Source organism: Centruroides sculpturatus, unplaced genomic scaffold, assembly GCF_000671375.1.
Source record: "Centruroides sculpturatus isolate CEXI.00-Female unplaced genomic scaffold, Cexi_2.0 scaffold143, whole genome shotgun sequence".
In the NCBI taxonomy this organism is placed as follows: domain Eukaryota; kingdom Metazoa; phylum Arthropoda; class Arachnida; order Scorpiones; family Buthidae; genus Centruroides; species Centruroides sculpturatus.
The window spans coordinates 288,929-310,844 of NW_019384447.1; the positions used below are offsets into that span (position 1 = coordinate 288,929).

Sequence of the window (21,916 nt, forward strand, 5' to 3'; positions counted from 1 at the left end):
TCATACGAAAGATCCCCTAATTTATATATAATTATATGTACAGACGATACTAAACTCAATTTACCCGCCTAAACTGTCCGTAGTGTGGCGCTGGATGGCGGAAAGTAGTTCAGCTGCCCGATGACGTTTTACGTAATTATAGGAGTTTTTTACCGTTGTTTACGGATACCGCCACAATTTTTTCGCTGTCGTATAGGAATCGTAATTATAGGAACCCGTCTTATAGGGGAATCTACTGTATTTTATTTTGTGTTATCCTGTACTAAGCTATTTAATTAATTTGTTAAGTTTTACTAATTTCAGATTTACATAATATGTAAAATATGATTATTATTATTTTATTGAGAGATACTAAGCTATCGTATTAATTTGATAAACTGTATTAACTTCATTTTTTATGTAATATTTTAACCCCTTGTAACAAACTAAGATACATACAATAAAGAATTGAATTGAAAGAATAAGATACATACAATAAAGAATTGAATTGAAAGAATACCAAAAACTAGTGTTTTGCTCTCATTCAAAAATTCTAATCACATTATAGTGATAGAGACCAAGCTGTCTTGTAATCTGGCTTCAGAAAGAATTTTAATATCATAGTTGTTTACCTCAATCTCTGTAATTATGAATATGTTAATCAACTTAGTTTTGAATATTTGGAACTAGTCAGTCACTAATTATCATAATCTGTACAATGCAAATTGGCAACACTGTGTTATCTTATTCTCATTGTCTTCATGAATTGCATTCATTGCATGTACTCAAAAACATTCAAGAATCAAACAAATTTAAATGAAGTTCTCAGTTCTTAAAAGTATTTGATGCTGCTGCTGATCAATTCCAACAAAGATCTTGTGTTGTATATCCCTTGTCGTGTGACCTTCATTTCTGAAAGGGTTCAAAATTATTCTCAGAATACAGTTTGTTCTGTAGTGGCTGTTATTCTTGGAAGTGAGTTTACATGTTTGACTATAAGTAGAATCTTAATTTTCCACTATTTCAGGTTATGTTCTTCATACTCTTCCATTTTCACATTGGACAGGTTTTGGCTTATAGAATAATTTTTAACATAGAAAATCATGCCATTCTGAAGAATTGTTGGTTTAGACATGTTATTATGTATATTATATTTCAAAAATATTGTTTGTAAAATTGATTAGTGTTGACTTTCTATGCCTCTTTTTATATTTTATCTCTGTAAATAAGCAATATTGATAAATTTTTCAATTCTTAATAACCTTTTAACTTTAATTAAATTCCCAGTCATCTTCAGAAATACATAGAAGAATTCAAAATAATAAGTTACAATAGTTAATGCTCTTTTATGATACTTTTGGATAAATTTCATTTTTTTTTGTTTTTAATATTATAAAATTCATTTTATTATTAGAATTATTGTTTGTGCTTTTAAAGGAAATTGCAAGGCAATAATTTATTAAAAGTTGTAATTTTCTGTTATTTTTATTTAGTGAAATAGAGTAAAAAACTCAATTAATTAGTATTAAATTTCAATATATAAATTGAAATAACTTTTTTATTTTAATAAACAGGTTTTTTTGATTAGTATTGGTATCAAATTTTAATTGGTTTTTTTCAATAGTAACAGATTTATATGCATTGTGTCTTTGAAATCACTTGCAAAACTATTTTTATAAATTAATATTAAAATCCATTTGAAAATATGTGAATATCTTCAAAAGAAATGGAAAATATAGAATGCTTGTATATAATATCTGTTAGAAATGTAAACAATTTTCTTTAATCTTTTATTATATAAATTATATAAGTTAAGAACATCATACTGATTAGCAATGAAATATATTTGTTAATAATAAATTTCAAGACTCTCATAAAATCCTTTTCTTTTCAGCTGTTATGTCTGATAATGATGATGTCACTCCAACAGACAGTGAAATACCCAACTCAGGATTGCCAATAGGCCCTCAACCAGGTGTTAATTATCCAATTCAAGTACTATATTGTGGAGGTGAGTTTATAGATAAACTGTATTAAACAAATCCATTTTAATATTAACTTTAATTTTATAACAAATTGTTCTTGTATTTCAGAATGCACTATGCCATTAGAGGTAAACTTTTCTCTTTTTAATTCCTTTTTAAATTCAATTCAATTATTAAATTATTAAATTATTTTCAGTATTGTGAATATTATCCTGGATATGAAAAATGTAAATTATGGCTTCAAAAAAATCTTCCAGATGAATTTGAAAGGAGACTTAAACTTGGTGAATATAATATAATATATATATATATTTTTTTTTTGTTCTTTAATTAAACACAAGTATTTTAAGATATGATTAATTTGTGATTAGAAGGCCAACCAACAACTGGTTCTGGTGAAGAGGAAAAGAAAAGACAAAAAAGGGGTGGAAAGGGAGTAGTAAAAACAAAAAAGAAAGTAGAAAAGGAAAAGAAAGTTTGCATGTTTCGATCATCCCGTGGTAAAAAGAAATTTGTAACTGTAGTCACGGGCCTTAAGACATTTGGTAAGTTTTTTAAAGTTTCTTTTATGCTTGATGGATATTCAAGTCAATCTGGGACTTTTCTCAATAAAGAAATTCAATTGCATCATTGTTTTACAAATGATTTTACCTGCAGCAAAAAGATCTCCATCCTCCTTGGCTGACTCTTTTGATGAATTAAACAAATGAAAAAATTATTAGAACAAAATCACTTTGTGTAAAACTTTATAACAATGCCATATACCGCATGAAAAGATGTGTCTGGAGCAAAGCACATTTTTTTTCTCTTTGACTGAATGAACAGCACTATAATGCATGCAAAATATGTTGAGAACCTCTTTCATAATGTTTCTGTAGTAGGTCAATAGTCATAATTGATTGTTGATTTAATTAGCTATGACTATTGATCTGTGAAATAAAATCCATATGGGTAAGAATGGTATCTTTCAATTCCAAAATATGCATTGTGTTTTGTTCAAAGAAATTTTCTCAAAAGAAAGTTATTAAATGTGCTTTTACTATTTGTTTGCCATTTCAAAAAATTGTAGTCCTATAAATTCCCACTGCTGTCTGACTGCTTGCCTATCTGACTGTCTGTCCTTCCTTAATCTTGAGAATAGAGTTAGTTAAATGAAAGTAGGGACTAGATACTGAAAGCTTAGGATAGGAGGCCCAATTAACTATATGGGAACTTCCAGTTTGCACTAGAAGCCATGTTATTTCAATTCAAAAATTTTCCTCTGAAATGAGTTAAATGGATGACTGGCACAACAACCTTTCCAACATGACTCTATTGCTAATGGAAAAAGTATGATGTACAGGGGCAAGACACTACTAATTTGAGGTGGAGATTATATATTTTAAATTAAATAAATTAAAAATTGCTTGTTTGACATTGTGACCAATGTCACAGTAAATAATTGCTTGTTCTTATATATACCATATTTTACAGACTATAAGACGCACTTTTTTCTTTGAAAAATTGCCTCCAAAATTCAGGTGCGTCTTATACTCGAAATTAATAATATAAAAATGTCCAGTGTTTGATTTTAAAATTCCCACATCTTAAAAAGGGCCATATATTTGATGCCGCGGGGAAACCTATCTCTATCTGGCAACATTGAATTCAACTGGCAGCAGCAGTGCACCAATGCGACGAACATGAGTTGCGGGGTGTTGGGATAGAATCGTCTGGATGTATGATTCCTATGCTTTTTCTCTTTTCAAACAAGCAATGGTTGTCATCATAGAAACTCGAGATGACTGATGGTTCTGAATCTACGACCGTGGATTAGCCAGTGATCATCATGTGACCATTGTACAATCATTGTGATCATCATGTGACCATTGTTCAATAGCGCTACTAAGTGTTGATTGATGGATCAGCGTTTGCTTCAATGCATATAAAAGGATTGAATTTAGGTGGTAAAAATGGTAAAAATATTATTTTTTTAAAAAAAAATTGCTTAAAAATTAAGGTGCGTCTTATAGTCCATAATGTCTTATAGTCTGTAAAATACGGTAAAAATGAATGTTTCATATATATAATTATTAAGTCCAGAAAAGTTGACTTTACTGAAAATACTATTTACACATTCGCAAGGAATTCAGCCTTCAATGGAAAATACTATTATTTTGGCATCAAATGTACAAAATCATATTCCAGAAATGCAATAATCAATCTAGAAATTCATGAACATCTTGTATTGTAAGTTATCAGATAAAACGAATATTGTTCATAAAGCACATAAGTTAAACAACTATTCAATATTGTAGCATTTACAAAATTGTAATCTAAACTTATATCTATACTAATATATAGAGCAACAATGTTTGTTTGCTAGAAGTAATCTCAGAACCTACAGAACTGATTTTTAAAATTCTTTCTCTATCAGAAAGCTTATTCCTTTCAGATGGACATAGACTTATATTATTTTCATATTAAGAAAGGAAAATGCATGAAAATGATGTTTTTACTGTGGCATTTCTCTTGCATCATGTGTCTGCTCCATTCAAGGTCAATTTCTTTCACTATCTAGTGGGCCTTTGTAAACTTATTATTCCTATTATCTTATTTTTTTGGTTTTGGTTTTGATTTGTGCAGTCTGGGTAGTTGTATATATGCTTTGTTTATATTGTCTTGGTCATTTATTTCAGATGATGATAATCTTATGTTATCAGAAATTATAAAGAGTGTATTTACTTCCTCTATATGAAACTAGACTTTTGTAAGTAGGCCTATATTATGTCTACTTACAAAAGTAATATTATTATGTAGTAATATTTTTTTGCATTTGTTGTTTTAGTATTAATCCTACCATATCATTATTGAGATTAGTCCACATGTCTGAATGAACCTTATTGAGGATAAAATGCCTAATAGAGTCACAGTAATTGCATGTTGCAAAATACAACTATTCTAAACCAGGATGCAAACATAGATGCTGCAAACGTTTCTCTGGTACCCTATGGAAAACATGAACTACCATAAAACTTGGACCCTTAACTCCTTTCTGATTTCATCCCATACCACCAAACTACCAAACCTTTTGAGCAATCTGGACAAATTTTGAACAGTTATCTCTACAATCTTGCAAAAATATATGCTACTTTAAAACTCAGACCTCGTTCCTTCTCAATTTCATTCCTCACAAATTGCCAAATTCTTTGACTGATTTGCACCAAATTTTGCATAGTTATTCTTTGCCACCCTGAGAGAAACATACAATATCTATCTTCTAACAAGGACAATTCAACTTCCTCCTGAGTTCCTGGGCAACACTTAGCACTCTTTGCTAGTAAGTTGATATACAGGTAAAAGATTGCAGTTTATTTTTATAAAATAGCTTCATCATTAGATAGCTTCATCATTAGCTTCAGCAATAGCTTCATCATTAGATAGGCAAATGGGTATCATCCATAAGTTATGTAATGCTATTATACTTTTCATAGCAATATGAACTATTGACAAATAAAACCACCACTAAACTTAGTGATATTGCCAGGCAGGGGAAAGGAATCCTTGACTCTGTTGTTTAAACATACAGGTAACCCCCGTATAACACGGTAGTTACGTTCCAAAAAATTGCCGTGTTATGTGAATCAAAGAACTAGTATGAAAAGGAGGGTTAGGTTCCAAAAATTAAAAAAACATGCTACTATATTTTCATAATTAAGATAAATATCTTTATTAAAATTTTCTTAAGTGATACATATTAATATAAATTAAACAATGTTTTCTTCGTCATCACTAAAAGCACTATTAATCGAGAGCGTTTTATTTTTGGCAAGTTATCGTTATCCTCTGAGCATTTTTCTGCATTATTTTCAGATTCATGCTTTACCTTTTGCAAAAAGTGTATGTAATTTTAGATTGCTTGCTTCTAGTTAAAAGATCTTTATAAATTTCCTTATATGGTGCTAAGCACTTATGGAATAAGGGAAAAACATCTGGCAACACCAGAAGCAGAAGCGTCGAGATCTGGCAAAATTGAAACAATTTTCGCGAAGGACCATGTGTATGGAGACGAGAAAAGAAAATTTACACACTGAAGTACTAATAGTTCACGAAAATAATAATTTTCGTGAACTATTAGTACTTAAGTATGTAAAATTTTATTACATTTCATGTTGTACGAGGGTTTTACCCATTTCTCGAACCGTGTCAGAGTGAATCCGTGCTATAAAAGTACCGTGTTATACGGGGGATGGTACCAATTCTCGAACCGTGTTAGAGTGAATCCGTGCTATAGAAGTGCCGTGTTATACGGGGGTTACCTGTATATTGGTAACTATTCATATTTTCTATGTGGGGAGGGTGATAGACAGTTCTGAGAAATTGAGCAAATGAAGATAAGAACAATATCAAAAAGACAGGATCTAAAAGTTTTATGTTCAGTAAGCTTCTGATTAAGTGATCTTGTTAGGTAAATATATCTGACGTGTATACCACAGCCAGGTTAAAGATGTATTACTTACTTCATTACATTAACTACAGTGGCTAGTTCTACTTTGAAAGCATGAATTTCTACCAGCTTTGTTGTCCACATTTAGAAACTTTTTGATTATTCATTGGGCTGCAATTTTAAAAACTAGAGCTATAAATTTCCACTGTCATCTGTCTTTCCTTAATCTAGAGAACAGAGTTAGATAGATAAAAGACGAGATCAGATATGGAAACCTTAGGGACAGGACACCCCAATTAACTATATACAAACTTCCGATACAAACCCAAAGTCATGTTGTTGATATTTCAATTCAAAAATTTTTCCCTAAAAGGTGTTAGATGGCAAGATTCTATTGTTAATGGAAAAGTATGATCTATACAGGGGCAAGCCACTACTAATAATTTGAGGTGGAAAGAGCATATATTTTAAATAAAATAAATTAAAAATATGATTAAAAATTGCAGCATGGTATTGTGACATCATCACAATAAGTAATTGCTCTTTGTGTGTATATTTGCACAAAATAATGAGTATAATTGATTTTAATATATTGCAAGATTTAATTTGTATGCATGTTTAGATTCTTAGTACAAATAACATCCTTTGAACAACTTGCAGAGCAATAATATCTAAGTCCTACTTTCACTTGAATGTCCAAAATATATATATTATTCAATTACTAGAAATTTAATTTCATAACTTTTTCATTTTAGATGTTGATTTGAAAGATGCTAGCAAATTTTTCTCTCACAAGTTTTCCTGTGGATCATCTGTTACTGGTGATGATGAAATTGTAATTCAAGGAGATGTTAAAGATGACCTTCTTGATATAATAACTGAGCAATGGCCAGAGGTAATAATTATATTACTTTTATTGTGTAGTATACTTTCAAGACAGCTTATATATAATTGAAAGTTTATCTTCAATTTAATACAAGACTGTTCAATATATTGTAGACACAAGGCTCTTAATATAATACTGAAACAATATCAATTTTAAATACTCTGCTTGTGAAGAGTTATGGCAGTGACACTGTGCCAAGTGAAAAAGTCACTGACTGACTATATATGTACAAGAATCAGACTTGCCAATTTTTGGGGGTCAATTTCTTTGTCTCAAACATCTACAGTAAGTCTGAATATCTAGTTTGAAAAATACTTGTTTTCTTAATATGAAAAATGTTAGTTTTTCTATAAAGGGGTTGCCAAAAGCTCACAACTTGAGCCTCTCTCATTATCAGCAAGGTACTGGCAAAACTTCTGGGTCGATAGGTCAAAGTTTATGGAGTTTTTACTTAGCTATTTTACTTTTATCCCTTAATTTTGTGTTTTGTAAGGATAAGATTGAATCAAAATGAATGATTTTTCAGAATTTTATCCAGAAAAACAAAACCTCTAATTTATCCCAATTGAAACTTTCTATAACAATTTTACTAAATGACGTATTGAAAGCATTCAGTCAGTGGCTATCGTCGAGCACCTACCAAATTGCATGTCATTGCTTGTCTTAAGGTCTTGATGTAATAACACAATCATTAACCAAAAATCATTCAATATCTAAACAAAAAAACACCGTCTGAGATGTAAAAAATTATAACAATTTTTTCTTAGGTATTTTTGTTTGGTAAAGACAAGTTTGGCACTTTGAAGCAAAATGTAAAAAACATTAATACAGGTAAAAATCTTGTGGAAACACTAAGTTTATTTTTACCAAAGAAAAAAATTTGACTCAATTTTTTTAGTGTGTGCAATTTTTTTATATTACGTATCAGTAATGTAAAAAAAGTCGTCTCGTGTGTGTGTGTGTGTGTGTGTGTGTGTATACCTTATAACTCCTGCAATTTTTGCCCAATCCAGATGAAATTATGATTATATTCATTTTATGTTCTGATGGAAAGTATAGGCTACTTATTTTTGTGGTTATATTATCAATAGAATAAATGTTTATCGATTTTGGATTGGTGATCAGACTTACGTTGCAGTGATGTAAGTGACCACATGACTTGCTTGATGGGAGAATTTCTAGTCTCGGATGTTTTGTTAATGTTGTGTATTTGTAATACAGTAATACAATCCTAAGTGAATTTATCATAATTAACATTATTAACCAAACTCTGTTTGACCATATACAACTTTTGTATATGGTCATTTGAATTCTACAATTGATATACAACTTCTAAAATTAATTTTTTTCAGGTAAATAGGTAAAGCTTTTCACACTGTCAGTTTTAACATGTGATTTGTGATTGCATGATATCGATATTTAAATGTTATAATAATAATTTAACAAAACCCAAATTTCTGCTATTATGTTGACTAAATCAGTATAGAGTCCCAGAGCAATTTCTCATTAAGCAGATTCTACTACATGCAATGATGTGCCATCATCATCATTGTATATACTGTACTTGTATCCCATAAATACAAAATTAATGTAACTCTAGTCTAAGCAATTATAAATCCTGTGAACATGTTTTTCATTTAGATTAAATTAATTTAATCAAAAAATTAATTAAGTTAATTAAACCTATAACATCTGTATTGTATGCTTCTTGAACCTTTGATAAAATTTTATAATATAGAATTTCTTTTGAATTTTTTGCTTCAAAAAATAAGTTCGATTGATAGTATAAGAAACTTTGGAGTTCAGTACAATCAAAACTTTAAATAGAAATATCTACACCAGCATTTCTCAATGGGGGCGATATCGCCCCCATGTGGGCCTTTTTACATGTTGAGGGGCAATTAGTAACAATTTATATTTTGGGGGCGAAAAACAATTTTCTGGGCGATATAGTAAAACATTATATTAAGAATAATTAGATATTTTATGTTACATTGTACAATAATTAAACAAATAACATTATACTAGTCATTAGTCCAGGCATGGCCAACATACGGCCCATCTAATGAATTTATGTGGCCCGTGATTAATCTTTCAATATTAGCTACTTAAGTCCGAATATCTCGACAAAAAATTCTGACACTTAAAAATAAAAAGTCAACAAGTAACTGTGCACGCTCCATTACAAATGTCTTCAGCACAGCGTAGTATGTTGATAATGCATGATAATGTGAAAAATGTATGTGTAATCTCTATGTACAATTTAGTCTCTATGGGGTGACATAACAATGAGATCTCGCATCACCTCAAAATCTTGTTAGGGCAGCTCAACTGAATAAAGTGGATAAACGCCAAGTGTTTTAATAATAACACAGTCTTGTGTTCAATAGTAAATAAATACGAAAACACGGTTTCAAAAAACGAATGTATATTTAGTATGGTTTTTTTTTTTTTTAATTGAAAGTTGAAAATTATTAAATTTGGAGAATGAAATGTAAGCTAACTTGTGTACTTTTAACTTTGTGAGCTCCAACTAGGTCACTAAATAAGTGAAGTACATCAAATCAAAAGGTGATTATATTGTAAGTTATGACATGCTGAAAGTATGATTTAAAAAAATTTCGGTGGAAACTCGCCTAGAAAACTAGCCTCGCTTTGTGCCTGCGACATTGCATTCTCGACTATGGCTGTACAGCAAGTTGAAGCAAATCCGATCGTAAACATTTGCGGGATATTGAATGGCGTAGAGCTTCCAGCTCTTTCAAGATCTGGACAGAGCTGGAAGATATTAAAGCAAAATTAATTGACATAAATATGCATCATCAACAATAACAACTTTCATAAATGAAACTTAAAATTGTTTAAGTAAAATATATGATTATATTATTTTTTTAAAAATACTAAATTTGATATTTTAAATTGATAATTTACATTGATTATTAATAATTATAACAAAAAAGGTAAAATTGTGTTTTAAAATGTTATAAAAAGTTTTCAAAATTTATATAATAATTCCTTCAGTTACTTTAAATTACTGTTTAAATTAAATTACTTAAAAAACATTTTTTTTTTCTTTTGCAATATGTGATAATGTTTTAAAAATAATGTAAATTAAGCATGCAGTTGAACTTAGTGTCATCTGTGATGTACTTGATGCCATATTTTTAACAAGTAAATACAGAGGAAAGTAAAGTGGGTGATCAGTTAACAAACGTAATCCATTCCAAGATAGTGTTTGCTACCCGAATTCTGGAGGCCCACCAGTGGCCGAGCAGTCTTTGTACCCTGAACACTGGGAGTTCGGTCGTGGATTGGCCACATGGAGTTTTCCGGGTTTTCTCCATGTCTGTAATGCCTAAATAGGGACAAGTTTCCCTTAAAAAGGTCTCCCAAAAGGCATCCCCCCTAGGCAGATCGTCCAAGTGTTGCATTGCCATAACTAAACTAAACAAGCTAGCTGAATTGTTCCTTAACCGATTATCAATTTACCATAGATTTTTATGGAATTTGATTAATTCATTCTGGAGACCACAAAAATTTAAAAAATATATATATACTTTCTTACTATGTTTATTTATATATAATAATAAAAATACCGATATACACCGTGTTGCATTTTTATCAGTCATGTTTTTTTTTTTTTTTTGCTTGAAATGGTTAAAGAATCTGTCTTAATTTCGATTGCTTTACTCTCTTATTCGGGATTTTTCGTAAGTAGTTAATAGCATTGAAATTATAGAAATCATCAAGCCTCAACCTGCTTTGGATGCCATTCTAAGACCGTTGTTCTGACATCCTCCCACTTTTTCAAAGGATCTTTAATAACAGATATCGGCATTAATCCTGTTTTTCAGAAGAAAACATATCTCGCTGAGTTTCTTGGTATTATTCATTCAAGAGTTCTTGTTGTTCTTCTGTCGTCAGGTTTCCGTTTCGGGTTCCATTACGAACTCTTCGATGTTCTTTATTTCTCAGATGTGATTTTTGTTACTCTTTTAGCCGCTCGAGTCTTCTTGATTATACAGTATTTTTCTTAAATAAGAGTAAACTGCGGCCTACTGTAGACCTGTTCACGCCGTACTGCCCAGCAACATTAGGCATCTTCTGCTCACTCTCCACCTTTGCTATTATACTCTCACCTTTCGAAAAGAAAAACAAACGCAAAACTTAACGAGTTCCTTCCCGACATTCTCGCGAATACATAAAAGAATTGTTTTGTCAGAAAAATAAAAGGCTCGAGTTACAACGGAGAGTTTCAAAGTTTTATTTATTCTAAGATACTTTTAAGTTTGTCGAAAAGAGCATTACAACGATAAAATCAGATTTTGAATTAAGAGTTTTAAATATTACAAAGAAAACATAAGTATGAAATCATCTCCTGTTTCTTCTCTGTGCATTTTAACTCGATTAGTAGGTAGTGTATATCTTTAAAGGCTGTTTCAATACAATTTGTTCACTCGAACATATGTTTCAGCGATTAGTGAGATGCCCACGAAAGAAATTTTATGTTTTTTTTTGAAAAATGACAATACCCAAGAACACTGCACGGTGCCAAAAGAAGCAGTTGTTTCATTGCGAAGCTGTAACTAACTACGATGTTCGGTAATTGTCCCCCTAATGTGTCTTATAATGTAAGAGAAAACTGTAGTATTTCTCGGAAGTCACATTATTTCAGTTCAAAAATTTTCTCTGAAAAGAGGTCAATAAATATGGGGCACGACTAGATTGCTAAAGGAAATTGTACAGCAGCAACTCTACTAATTTCAAGGTAGAAAGTGTATATTTTACATTAAATAAATAAAAAAATATGATAAAATTTGCAGCCTCGCATTATGGCAATGTTAAAATAAACATTTTCTCCTCAAACCTAAATTATTTTTATTTGTTCTTTACGAATGCATTAGCAGAAACATAATTACTATCACTTCGTAAACTATCAATATTACGTTTTAACAGGACGCCGACATAGTTGATCAGCAACAGATTATTACTGCTAATATAAGTGATGTTGTAGAGTTTACTCCAATTAACATATTTTTACCTTTACATTTCGTCATTAAAAACAAGAATTCAGAACTTTCCTGGAAATCACTAATTTCTCCTTTCTCTTTTTGGGTAAGTAACGCTTAAATATTTAATTGATACAAAATTTTAAATGTTATTTCAAACACAGAAAAACCTTTCATATAAAGGTGTGGCTGGTGATTTTCGTCTGTACTTTGGTGGCTGGAATACTCATATTTATAATACTCAGTTATGACAAATCACCACAAGACAATTACAAGGGTTGGAATAAAAAAATATTCGTTTGGTTTCTGTTCGGAAGTTNCAGAACCTTGGGTTGTTTTCGGTGTCGATCTGGTCCTACGCTGGAGGGGCCCCGTGACTGCGTCGAGTGAGAAGTTCGAGATCTGAAGTGACAGCACACAAAAGATGAAAGGAAACACGACAGCTGTCGACAAACGAACACAACAGGTAGTCTAGGTGGAAAAGTCTTAGTGGAAGTTTCGTTGTCCTTGATTTTTGCGTTTTTATAGGGTTTTTGCGATCGGCTTCTTGTCAATTGGATAGTTCTTACATCACCGTTTTCCAATTGCTCATACACCTGTCTCCAGGTGTAAATGGAGCTTCGTTAAGTTCGTGGAAAAGGTCGGCTGGAGATGGTTTATCCGACACCATCTTTTCGAATCTGATCGCGTTTAATTGTTGACTATGACACCTTCGCTCATCTAGACATTTTTTTTTATCTCTAGTTTCGTTTTGCTTTCTAAATTACGTCTTAACTTTTAATATTTTAAATTTTCTTCTTTTATATCTAAAATTTGGTTTTTCCGTCTACTTTTGATGAGCGTCGACGTCAAAGTCGGGTGTCGCCGATTCGACACTTATGTTAAATCGTCAGGAAAGCAAATTATAACAAATTTTTACATAGCCCCTCCCCAAAAAGGGAAGATATTTCCAGGGCTTCACAAAATTAGAATTCTTTAGAAGTTATTTGCTTTAAAATAACAGGATTTTAAGCACTTAATTGACCAGAAGAATTCTGCTGGGATGCCAAAATACCCAACTGTCACTAAAGTAGTCAAAAGGTTGGTGGCTCTCAGTCATGGCAAATGCAGATGTTGAGAGTTCTCCATTTCTAGATGGATTCTGACAGAAGACAGAGCAGTGCCACTGAATGATGTCAGAATGATGAATTTATTGTTGATAGTAAAAGATGGACTCCATGTATACAATAATGATGCCTTTTTGGTGCCAATGACAAAGAAGTTACTTGGGTTAGCCCACAATGCAAATGCTATATACAAGGCCTTTTTGTACAAGTCAAGTAAACTGAAAGAAGTAAAGAAAAAAAACGAGGAGAAAGGGAGAGAAAAGAAGAGGATAAAATAAAAGCACTTGAACAGGAGAGCAAGAAAATTGATACTCTTGAAGTTGAGCTGAAGGGAAAAAAAGAAGAAATGCAAAGGAAAATGAGGTCTAGAATTTTTTAAGCCACTAATACACTACGAAACACTGTTGAGAAAAGCAATGTTGAAGAAATACGTCTTGCCTAAGAGCTATTAGAAGGTGCAAAGAAAATTCAGTGTGATGAAGAGAAGTGTAGAAACTACAGCATGACGTAATTAAAAAATTTTTTAAACAAAAAGTCTTTTTTAAACAAGAAATCAAAAAATGTACCTTGAAATAAATGGCATTTGAAATTTGGCATGTTATATGGAGACACATTCTGGTAGTTAGGAAATGGAAGAGTAACATTTGTTGTAAAATGGTGGGAACTCCGTACAGGGCACATGAAAACTTAATGTGAGTCTGTTCTGTCTTAATGCAGTCTTACTGGTCAGTTTTCTGGAGTATAAACTCAGGCTATTTTCATATTTGATTATTAAGTGGACTGAAAAAATTAATATATGCAATGTGCATGTGTTTTTTTTTAATAATGCCTCTTAGTGTTAGTCTTAGTGTGAATTTTCACTGTGATGATTGCTTTAAGCCCTGTAAATTGAAGGACATTATTTTTTACTCTCACTGACATGCTGGTAAATTTGACTCAAACTAATTTGCCAATAGTTTTATTCATAAATCAGAAATTTTTACTGCCTCCTAAGAAAATGATTTATATATTTTGCAGTTTATGAATTATTCAGCAAGCTGATTGTTTTTAATCCAATATCATATATTTAAAATCTTGTTTAAATTTACATTTTCACTGTTAGATCAGTAATATATAAAATTTTAAGAAATTCAGGCTTTCCAAAACATTGAAAGAATCATGTTTAGAATTTTTATTTGTAATATACATAGTTTATACAGTAATTGTTAATTAACTTAAATATTTTTTTTCAGATTGACGAAGATGCTGTAGATGACTTGGGCGATCAATCACGATAATGTAGATGACTTTATTTGTACAGATTTCTGGCAGATGATTTGAAAACAAATTATTAAACAGACATGAAAAAAATGCTTTGATATTCTTATTTGCAAATAAACATTTCTATAAAATTTTTTACAAAACAAGTTCCATTTGCTTAATATCTGAAAGCAATTTAGAGGCATATTCTTGACAGTTAACAGGTGTTGCTTGCATCACTGTTGTTTTTAATCTTGTTTCTTCCTATAATCATTTACACAATTTAGAAATTTTGAAAGCTATAAATATATGGATTCAGATTGTTTAAACATACTTACGTTAAAAGTTTCCAATTTTGTACGCAGACGAAAAATGAATGACTTAAAATTTGCATCTATTAGCACTTCCTTAAATTTTTCTTCATCCTGCAACAAATAACATTTATCTAAAATTTTGTTATTAACTTCTAACTTCTGTTTAAAAATTTAATGTTCAGCCTTCATAAATTCTTTTGCCCTTACATGCTCAATATCAGCAGTATTAAATTATTATTTTCCCAAAAAAATTCCTGAACTATTAAAATAAGGTCATAATAATGATTAAACAGAGATAATGGTTTGAGCTTTAACTGGAGAGAAATGACTATTTTATGGCATGTCAATTCCTTAGACAAAGCAAATTTTCTGGATCAACCACTGAGAGGAATCTTTTATATAATAGATATTTCTAAAATATTTAATTTCATAATTAATGTAACAAATATAAATTTTCTGTACTAATGATAAACATGTTTGAACCATACTAATTATTTCCAAAATTTTCTTACTGTAACATGAATTATTTTTTTTGTTCCCGAAAGAATAAGCCAGTTCAACAAAAATCAACTGAGAACTGAACAGAACAAAATTAGATTGAAAACATATCAATAGTTTAGGTTATCTCCAGGTTACAAATTCTTGACATAATTTCCATCTATTTATTACAATTGAAATAATTTGAATAATCATCTATTTTTGTGTCTATTATATTTAAATCAAATCTTGTAATTAATACAGGTCGTAATTAATCTGACACAAAGTTATTACAAAAGCAGTTCAAATCTTATCAGAAAATATACACTTACTGTTTCTTTTAAAGTGCCCAATTCTTCAGATGTAATTCCAAGCATCTTTTCTGCTACATCTTGGAAACAAGTTACCCATTGATTTTCTGAAAAATCAGCAAGACTAACCTGCAAATAAGTAGATGATTAAATAAGTAGTAACTGTTTCACTTTTACTCGTAATCATCATTATAAATATCATAATTGCAATTAATGTTTATGAACGTCTCAATCTTCAGCACAGTCTAATTTAAATTCCTTGACACACAAGAAAAGAAATTAGTCTAAATTAATTAGGTTTTTCACTATTCATAATTACTAGTATTAAGTAAATTATTGGGTTGTTCAGAAAGTAAGTTTGTTTTTTTCCGTGGAAAGAAAACAATATTTTTATAATAAATATTTTATTGAATTATATATAGACTATTTTGGTCAAATATCTGTTGTCATCGTTTCTGCTAGTAGCATGATTTTACATTCATAAAAGTTTTAATTGTTGCTTACAAAAAACTGATCCAAGTGATTTTTGACACTGTCATTTCAAGTAAATGTCTTAGTTTAAAAAAATTTGTATAGACCAGAACAAGTTATAATCCGAGTGTGCTCGATCTGGTGAATATGGTTGGTATGATAGCATGTCCCATCTAAGTTGGTAACTCCTCAGAAACTGTTATAAACTTGTGTAAAATTTGACATTATCGTGGTAAAACATAACACTTGTTTTATTGATCAATTCTGCCTGCCTTTTTTGTTTGATGATATTACTCAGTTCGTTTACTCAATGGCAGTACACTTTTGAATTGATTGTTAAATTGTCTAGTAAAAGCTCCAAAAAAATTTTCCTTAAAATCCCACCAAAGAGAGCATCTCTCTCTAACATGTGGAATCCATATATCAAGCTTTGAAACGAAACCAATTTGTTTCAAGTAATCACAAACAGTTCAATTTGACAACACATGAAATCACTAAGGGATTAAATTTGTTATTTGGCAGTTTGCTTCAATCAGTACCTTTATTTTGTTTTCATTGGCTTCAACTGGCCATCCAGAACGTGGTGCATCTTCAATATTGAAATTGCCAGAACAAAATTTTGTAAACCAGTTTTGGCACTGTCGTTCTGTCAATACATCTTCTCCATAAATGTCACACAATTTTTTCTCGCTTGAAAAACATTCTTACCTTTTCGGTAATAAAAGAGCAAAATATGCCGAAAACACTGCTTTCGATCTTCCATATTTGATGGGACACAAAAAATAAACAAAATTTTTTACAAATAAGCCTTAAAATGCTAGCTTCAAAATATATAATGATAATAAGGTTTAGAATGAAAATGGCGGGAAAAATACGACTAATCCATCTAGTGGTAAAAGAAAAACGAACTTACTTTCCAAAGAACCTAATACAACTTAAGACAGACAACAATAAAAATTTAATGTATAAATATATAATGTANCAAAATATATAATGATAATAAGGTTTAGAATGAAAATGGCGGGAAAAATACGACTAATCCATCTAGTGGTAAAAGAAAAACGAACTTACTTTCCAAAGAACCTAATACAACTTAAGACAGACAACAATAAAAATTTAATGTATAATAATGTATAAATACAACAAAATCATTATTCTGAAATAAATTCCATTTTTTCAGAATTTTGAAAAAATAACACAATATTTCAAAAAAATGAATTAAATTCTATTAATGTTCAGAAGACTTCAGTTCTAGCAACTTTCATTTTCAAGAATTTTTGGAAAAGGATTTTCTTGTAGAAGAAAAGCATTCATTTTTCATTGTCAACTGCCAAAGATTGATTATAACTTCTTTGNTAATTTGGCATCAGTCTTGGCCCTCAGCATCGGAATTTTGTAGTGAAGAAGGCAATACTACCTAACGGTTTTACTGAAGGGGCGACAATTTGTTAGAAATTGAGAAACACTGATCTATACCAACATAGTTTAAACTATTCATTCTGTTATGATTAAGATGGTATTTGATATATGAATAGTCACGAGAATAAACATTACAAAAGTACAGTATAATGGATAGTAGATTCACCTGCATGTTGTCATGTCTATGTGAAGTTATATAGTGTGTACATGAAAAAAATGAACGCATTTAAGTCATGTCTCATAATATCTAAAGATATTCCAATTTCTTTATTTTGTCTTCTTTCTAATGATGCACTTTTGTAAATCCATGAATATTTTACATGTTAATTATCTCAAATCTTTTAGAGTGAGATTGGGTTTGTTTGTAATTGGAGATTGAAAAATAACCTAGCAGGGTCAGGGTAGTAAAACTTTGACATTTGCATTGGGCTGTACCAGTAATTAACAGCTAATTGTTATATTACCCTCTAAACAAAAACATCATTTCTCTGGCATACATAAGATAAATTCATGGCTAAAAGTGACTCGCTTTTTTTCATAGCTCTCCTCTTTTTTAGCCTTTTCTGAGGCAAACTCACTTTTCTCACTTCCCACGTGGAATTCTTTTTTGTAAATGCACTCAGGTGTGAAATAGCGACCCAGCATGCCCCCATACACCACATCGTGTGACCGTGCGTGACATGATAAGGCATTGTTATCTACACATGTACCATACATGTATATAGGCTAACATAACAAGGAGCTTCCCAAGGTTTGCTGCTCTGCACATGCTGTAGGAATTTGTGCATAAGTTCTCCTTGCTTATATCCTTGTGAAATACTGATCTCCATGGCACTTTTATACAATCACATGGCACTAAGGCATACGTATTGTACACTTATAGTTCAGTGTTAAGAATGATTTTTTTGCATGGCATTATTTTTAGCATTTGTATTTATGTAAGTGCAGCGGACAAAAGAAAGAAATAGATTTTATTTAATACTAACAGTAGAAACTCATGTTTTAGCAACGGAAAATTGTATAGAATCCAATACTTTCTGAAGTAAGTTGTTAAGCAAACTTTTCCTTCCCAACAGTCTTTCTACTATTCTTCTTTAGCTTAAACGATAACATCACTTGTTCTTGACTACAGTAGATAAACCGAAAATAATAAATGTTGAATGATGATAAATTTGATTTCTACTGTTATTATTAAATAAAATGTTGTAGGACACTTGTTTAAAAGCTTGTATCTTTGTAACAATATGTAAAATTAAAGATTGAGCAAACCTCGTGCCAGAAAATACAAGATTTTAAACTTCTGCAGAGACAATCTTTAGACAAAGACAAAAGTTTGGTTTTAAGTGGGTGCTTATATATTTGGCATGCACCATGGTTTTCTGCTTTCTAATGGTCATTTTTCATTTTGACAGAAACTATAACCTAAAGTAAACCTGACTAAACCATGAGCAAGGCAAAGTGCACGATTAGGAAGGGTTGGCTTCTTAAAACTAACTCATGGTTTTGTGGTGTCATCTTGGGGATGTAGGTTGTCTGACTCTGAGCTTTTCTGCACATTGTGAGCTTCCGACGTCAGTGTATCTAGTAAAGGTTTCCATACAATCTTCCAACATTCAAGCTACAATAAAAATATAAATAAATGCTATGAAGTGTTTAATTCCAACCAGTTAAAACCCGTCATGCATGTGTTCATTCGAATGTAAATTGCCAATCCCAGCACCAAATTAAAAAATTAATTTGTAAATATTTAACGTCAAAAAACTGCTATTTTCACTTTAATCTAGCTTTGATATGTTTCTAGTCAAAAAAATATTTAATTTAATTATAATTTATTGAAGATTTTAATTTTTTAATACTAGAAGGTAATTAGCATAAATCACATGGTAACATGTTTCATCTTCGCTCCTGTTCAGATTTATTGTCCTAGACAGCGCCAACGTTTGTTTTTACTACTAAAGTTCAGGCTTTTATTTCTACCTCGACCATTGGTTACACAGTGGGGAGATGGGTGTCACGTGATTGCATACCTGACTTTTTACAAGTTTCCTTACCTTGAAAGTTTTATTTTTTTTCGATTTTATTATTAACTAACTTTTTTTGATGGATTCTTATATCTTTGTATTATCTGAAGTTGCAGATATATTTTTTAAATTAAGTTTTATGCATTTGTTTTTCTTATATTTTAAAATTCAAAAATATAGTTTAGCATTTCTGACAAAACTTAAGTATAGTGTGTTTTACATTATTATTGCAAACAGATATAGTCAATTATTTTATAAACATATTTATTATTTTAATTTTTATAAATTATTTAATTTGATGCAACGTGATGTGTTCAGAAGCAATTATTGTGGTGCATTAATTTAATTAATATGGCAGTGGGACTGGATTAAATTACTTTTTCATTTCAGATGTTTAATTAGTGTGTTACATTATGTGTAAAATTACATTAAAATATGTTTATATAGGAATAATATCTAATTATAATAGATTTATTGTGTGTCTAAATAAAACAAAGCAATTATAAAAACAAAAAGCATGAGTTGCATCTCAATTGTTTGTAAGCAAAATTTTGATTTTACTTTTTAAAAACTGAGTTTTTCATTTATATTTTCTGTAATTTGATCTGTAAATGCAAAAAACTAAACTTATCAAATAACAACTTTCTATAAATAATTTCATTTACTTACTGACTTCATATTTGTTAAATTTCACTGGATTATATTACTTTTCAACTTCAGGGTAGTAAAGCTTTGTTTATTTTCTCTGGTGAAAGTAATAGACACTGTTGGTCTGTGAAGGACAACAAACTGCTAATCATTTTATTACTTTTCATAAACTCATTTCTCTGTCAGATATGGGGTGGAATGACTAACAAATTGTTTTATTGTACTCAGGGGAATGTTTTCTTTTAGATTTGCAAGTAATGAATTCTGTAATTTTATTTTTAATCATTTAAAAAATATTGATAAAATTTCTAAATAAATGTTTGGGTCACAATTACTAAATGGTATTGCTACATAATGAACATAAATTTTAATTGTTGCAAAATTAAGTGTTAAATCTCTTATCATGCAACTGATCGGGAGACAGCGGGGGATAACACTGAAGAGAGGGAATAGCCGTTGTCAAAACAGCTGCAATGACAGGATCAATCCCAATTCATTTCAAATGTCATTGAAACCAGGAGAAAGATAGAATGTATAGCATTATGGTAAAAGTTAAATATTCTACATTGTTATTTTATTAAATCACAGTTGTTGCACATAACAATCTGGAGAGTACAGCACTCTCACGCTGCAAGAAAATTTACTGCAGATTGTGGTTAAGGTATTAGTTTTTGTAAAATTTCTCTGAGGAAAAAGGTCAAAAACTACTGTGGGAATTGCTTCAGAACATATCATTTAAGGAATACTAGAAAGGCTTGCAGTTCAACTGTTATTTATTTTTGAGAAATTTAATTTAAAAAATTCCATGTATTCGCTGGATACATACGTACCTAGATGAGAGTTAATAAACAAAAATTCTTTAACTTATATATTAGTCTCTTTGCATTTTTACATTCATAAAATTTAAAAAAAATACAAAAATTTATGACACCATGTCCCTTATAAACTATATAAAATGATTAAAAAATATCAATGGCAAAAATTAAATTATTTCCAGGTCAAATTGTAAGAACGCCGATTGGGGGGGGATTTTTATTCCCTGCCGTCGGGATGGTCTAAGGTCTTAGCGTATGTGGGTGGCGGTTTGTAAAGGCAGCAAAGACAAGTGTTTACAAAGGTAAACCGTTTATTTCGGACGAATATGCTTACACAACTTTTAGGCTTCGGTGCTGGTCTTGCGTTGTTGAGAATTCCGGCGGTGATCCGGTGCGTCGTCGTAGGGGCCCCTGGACAGTGTCGAGGAGAAAAAAAAGTTCGATGTCTCGAAAGTCGATGCACGAAAGATGAAGATACACGAATACAACAGAAGTATAGGTGGAAGTCTTGGTGGAAGTAGAAATCAAGTAGAAAAGTCNGGTAAATTTGACTCAAACTAATTTGCCAATAGTTTTATTCATAAATCAGAAATTTTTACTGCCTCCTAAGAAAATGATTTATATATTTTGCAGTTTATGAATTATTCAGCAAGCTGATTATTTTTAATCCAATATCATATATTTAAAATCTTGTTTAAATTTACATTTTCACTGTTAGATCAGTAATATATAAAATTTTAAGAAATTCAGGCTTTCCAAAACATTGAAAGAATCATGTTTAGAATTTTTATTTGTAATATACATAGTTTA

The 21,916-nt window shown here is 30.6% G+C and overlaps 2 protein-coding genes across 6 annotated transcripts in view; one reads left to right on the forward strand and one right to left on the reverse strand.

Moving 5' to 3' along the window:
- LOC111620423 (density-regulated protein homolog) overlaps positions 1–14,741 on the forward strand; it is a 41,973-nt gene extending 27,232 nt beyond the window's left edge. For 4 of the 5 annotated variants that reach the window (XM_023362344.1, XM_023362342.1, XM_023362343.1 and 1 more), the window contains exons 2-7: positions 1,874–1,990; positions 2,073–2,092; positions 2,161–2,248; positions 2,336–2,509; positions 7,146–7,285; positions 14,624–14,741. In XM_023362344.1, the coding sequence (XP_023218112.1) occupies positions 1,879–1,990; positions 2,073–2,092; positions 2,161–2,248; positions 2,336–2,509; positions 7,146–7,285; positions 14,624–14,668 (579 nt within the window). In that variant the 5' untranslated portion in view covers positions 1,874–1,878 and the 3' untranslated portion in view covers positions 14,669–14,741. The remainder of the gene's footprint in view (positions 1–1,873; positions 1,991–2,072; positions 2,093–2,160; positions 2,249–2,335; positions 2,510–7,145; positions 7,286–14,623) is intronic. The other variant, XM_023362346.1, reaches the window with a different exon arrangement.
- On the reverse strand, positions 14,548–16,104 carry LOC111620425 (replication protein A 70 kDa DNA-binding subunit-like). Its single transcript, XM_023362347.1, has 3 exons — positions 15,754–16,104; positions 14,969–15,055; positions 14,548–14,894 (listed from the first exon to the last, which is right to left on the reverse strand). The coding sequence occupies exons 1-3, from the start codon at positions 15,796–15,798 to the stop codon at positions 14,787–14,789; spliced, it is 240 nt and encodes a 79-aa protein (XP_023218115.1). The 5' UTR covers positions 15,799–16,104; the 3' UTR covers positions 14,548–14,786.
- Between the last annotated feature and the right edge of the window lie 5,812 nt (positions 16,105–21,916).